This window comes from Myotis lucifugus, unplaced genomic scaffold, assembly GCF_000147115.1.
Source record: "Myotis lucifugus unplaced genomic scaffold, Myoluc2.0 scaffold_37, whole genome shotgun sequence".
Classification (NCBI taxonomy): domain Eukaryota; kingdom Metazoa; phylum Chordata; class Mammalia; order Chiroptera; family Vespertilionidae; genus Myotis; species Myotis lucifugus.
In genome coordinates, this window is record NW_005871085.1 from 3,089,054 (window position 1) to 3,092,707 (window position 3,654).

Consider the following 3,654-nt stretch of genomic DNA (forward strand, 5'->3'; position numbering starts at 1 on the left):
GGCCTCATTGCCCCCTAATTTCCCCCCTGCTGACCTGGTTGCCCCCTAACTCCCCCCCGCCCCCTGCCGGCCGGGTTACCCCTAAACTGTCCAGAAGGAAGACGGACGTCCAGAAGATGTTCAGTTGACCTGTTCTGATTAGCATATTATTCTTTTTTAGTATAGATAAGTGGCCCGGGGCATGAAATTACTGCAGGGGGGGGTGTCCCTCAGACCAGCCTGCACCCTCTCCAATCAGGAACCCACAGGGATGGGGCCTAAACTGGCAGTCGCACAGCCCTTTCGTAATCCAGAATTAATGGCTCCTAACTGCTCCCCTGCCTGCCTGATCGCCCCTAACCATTCTGCTTGGGGGCCTGATCGCCCCCCTAATTTCCCCCACTTCCAGCCTGATCCCCCCTAATTGCCTCCCCTGCGGGCCTGATAGCCCCCAACTGCCCTTCCAGCCAGCATGTTACCCCACAATTGCCCCCCCTGCTGGCCTTTTAAGCCCCAACTGCCCCCCCCCCCCCGCTGGCCTGATCACCCCCCACCAACTGCCCCACTGCTGCCCCGCCACCATGGCTTTCTCTGGAAGGACTCCCGGTCCAATTAGCATATTACCCTTTTATTAGTACAGATTTTACCTCCTGGAAAGGTAGTCATGCTTATTTGAATATCAATATAGAGTCAAGCTTTTGTAGGATAGTCTGAAAAATTAAAGAGGCAGACATTGGAGTGAAACTCTCTTCAAAGGGCTAGTGCACCATTCCTGATTAAGGCTTGAGCAGTTAGAACAAGGAAGGTGCTAGAAACCCAAAAACACACAAATGTCACAGATACAGTGAGTGGCTGATCAGTGAAGGAGAAAAGGCAGTGGTTTGACTGCCATGTGGGAAGAGAAAAACCCACTTTTTAATATTACTGATAACTGAGAAAAGTAATCTGAAATTTAAATTTGTATGAAAAATTCTAACTTGGAGAACTTGTATTTGTGAAATGAGAAAATTGCTGGACTCACTGAACTTTAGAACAATAATTGACACTGAATTGTGCAAGGCCATTGGGAAAGTAGCCATTTGAAGAGTTTTGGAGCCATATGCGCCTCTCTATTTTTGCAGTCTCCCCACAGAAGTTGGACTTCACATTAACATTCACATAACCATGACATTGACAGTAGGCAAAATTCTATATATGAGGTGGGATTTATATACCATAGTTCCACTGTCTATACAGTCCAACGTTGGCAAAAAGCAAAAAAAACAAAACATGACAATCAATTGCTTTTCAGAGAAAATCAGTGGATCAAGTGTTTGTGCCCTGCCCTGAAATGCCACCTTTCTTTTGTACATATAGAAAAACGCCTCCTTCTCAACACAACAATATACAAGGGCATAACAGCAGACACCATATAAGTGTAGGTCACAATCATCAAGGTATGCCCCCGGTGATGCTCACCACCCAAGTACAGGTTGCCTCACCTTGATCCTCCCGAGAAGGGCAGGAAAGCATGGCTGTGTGAATCAGAACCCGGTGCAAAACGGGAAGGGTCAAACACCTGCAGAGAGAGCAGTAGGGCCAGGACAGGTTGGGTCAAGCCCCTCCTTCCAATCCATGAGGGCACAGGAGGAGGTGTTGTCTAGAGAGATCAGCTCATCCTCCCTCCCACAGCCCATCCTCCCTCCTACAGCCACCATACCTCTGGGTTAGGCCACACCTTCGGATTATGGTGAAGTGCATAAAAGTTAAGTAAGACATGGATTCCTGTTGGGCAGGGAGAGGAGAGAAGACTGATTATACACATGCCAGCAGGGGGCAGGTGCATGCACAAAAACTTGGGAGCCACAATGAGAGTCACTCCGAGTGGATTGATCCTATTGCAATAGAGGTGGGGTGAACATGGCAAAGCACATGTGCACACATTAGGAGTCTATAACCATGACCCAGGAGTGAGGAGGAAGAAAGAAGTGAAGGCCTACTTTTGGAGCAATTCAAGATAAAACTCACATTTATCAAGTGCCATCCACGAGTCCCTTGGAGATTATGCTTTAACTCATCTATCCTCACCACAACCCTCCAAGGAGGGTGCTAATACTCTCATTGTTCAGATGAGACACCTGAGCTTCGGAGAGGCCAAGCAACCTGCCCATGATCACACAGCTAGGACGTAGCAGGGTTGGGATATAGACCACCAAAGGTGAACTAAATAGTGGCCTCCAGCCATGGCAGCATTCTCAGATCTGGTCATCAGCTGCTCTCTGACATCAACTTGAGGGCTCCTTAACGACTGGCCCATCAGACCTATGACCTTGGATTTCAGGATTTCCCTCATTTGCCTAGAGCCTAGATCCCATAAGAAAGAAACCACAGCTACACCTACCTCTGACTGATTGTCTCTGCCACCCTCACATCTCAGGGAATTAGACTATTAGAGTAAAAAACAAAAAGCCACATCAAGTATCCAACATCTTGTGAGGAACATTCCATGGACTGAGTCAGAATTATATTAACTGCCATTTATACAGTTCTTTGCATTTGTCAAAAAGGACTTATGCATACATTACCTCAGATATGGAGGGGAGTCAAATAAATGTGACCATGCAAACAAAATTGCCCCTAGAGTCTTGTAATCTGGAGATGGGATTGGAACATAGAGTGTTAGAATCATAGAGCATCAGTGCCATAGAATGGAATTGCTGTAGCAGGATAAAACCATGCATTCTATATGTGATGGAAGGCTAGTCCTGGAGAATGATAATTCTTAGGATTCTCTTCATGTGAGGTGTCACATAGGCATGGAACCTATTTAGGTGAATGTACTGAAATGACTTATTCTCTCTGAGTTGGAAGGGGAACTAATACTTATTGAACTTTTGCTGTGGTCCAACTCAGTGCCAGGCATTTTATATTTTTCATCTAAATTATATAGTTAGCATCCAATTAATGATGAAGAAACTAGACCAGAGAGGTTCAGAACTGCTCTAGGATATGTGGGTCTGATCTGCCACGGGTTATGGCAGAATTCCTAGGTTAGTGAGTGTGGTGAAGTCCAGACCTCTGGGTAAGGAGCGTCCATCAGGGAAGGTGATGGGCTTGCTGAGCTCTCTGCCAACAGCTGGTACAGGTGGATAGAGTCGCAGTGCCTCCTTGATGCACATGGTGGTGTAGGGCATCTGATCCAGGTGATCCCTGGAATGAATGAAGCCCAATCTGAGGGCAGGCAGAGCCCAGGCAGACCAGGGCTTCTTGTCTAGCTGAGTGGGCAAGGCTCTCCCATCTCCTGAGCACTCACCAGGTGATGGAGGCACCATCCCCCAGGAGGCTCTGGATCTCCTTGCGGCACCTCTGCTGATGCTCAGGGTGGGTAGCCAGAGCATAGAGGGTCCAGGAGATGCCACTGGCTGTGGTATCATGGCCCCCGAACATGAATGTATCAACTTCAGCACGGAGGTCCTTGTCAGTCAAGCTACTTTCATTCTTTCATCTGGAAAAGAAAGGTAAGAGTGCACTGCTTTGCCCCTTCCTCTTGTCTTCTAGGCAAAGCCTCAGGATCCCCCTAATGCACTCACTCTGGCAAAGAGGAGGATGTCCAGAAAATCCAACTTCCTCTTTCTCCTGACCTTCTCAAGATCTTCCTCATCCTGAGAATGTGGCCTTTTCTCAGTTTGATCACTT

General features: G+C 47.6%; 1 protein-coding gene across 1 annotated transcript in view; it reads right to left on the reverse strand.

Annotated features, from left to right (window-relative positions):
• LOC102421347 (cytochrome P450 4A11-like) overlaps positions 1 to 3,631 on the reverse strand; it is a 7,002-nt gene extending 3,371 nt beyond the window's left edge. The window contains exons 1-5 of the mRNA XM_023752753.1: positions 3,549 to 3,631; positions 3,272 to 3,463; positions 3,035 to 3,168; positions 1,679 to 1,743; positions 1,461 to 1,537 (exon numbers count right to left, since the gene is read on the reverse strand). Coding sequence (XP_023608521.1) covers positions 1,461 to 1,537; positions 1,679 to 1,743; positions 3,035 to 3,168; positions 3,272 to 3,405 — 410 coding nt within the window. The 5' untranslated portion in view covers positions 3,406 to 3,463; positions 3,549 to 3,631. The remainder of the gene's footprint in view (positions 1 to 1,460; positions 1,538 to 1,678; positions 1,744 to 3,034; positions 3,169 to 3,271; positions 3,464 to 3,548) is intronic.
• Between the last annotated feature and the right edge of the window lie 23 nt (positions 3,632 to 3,654).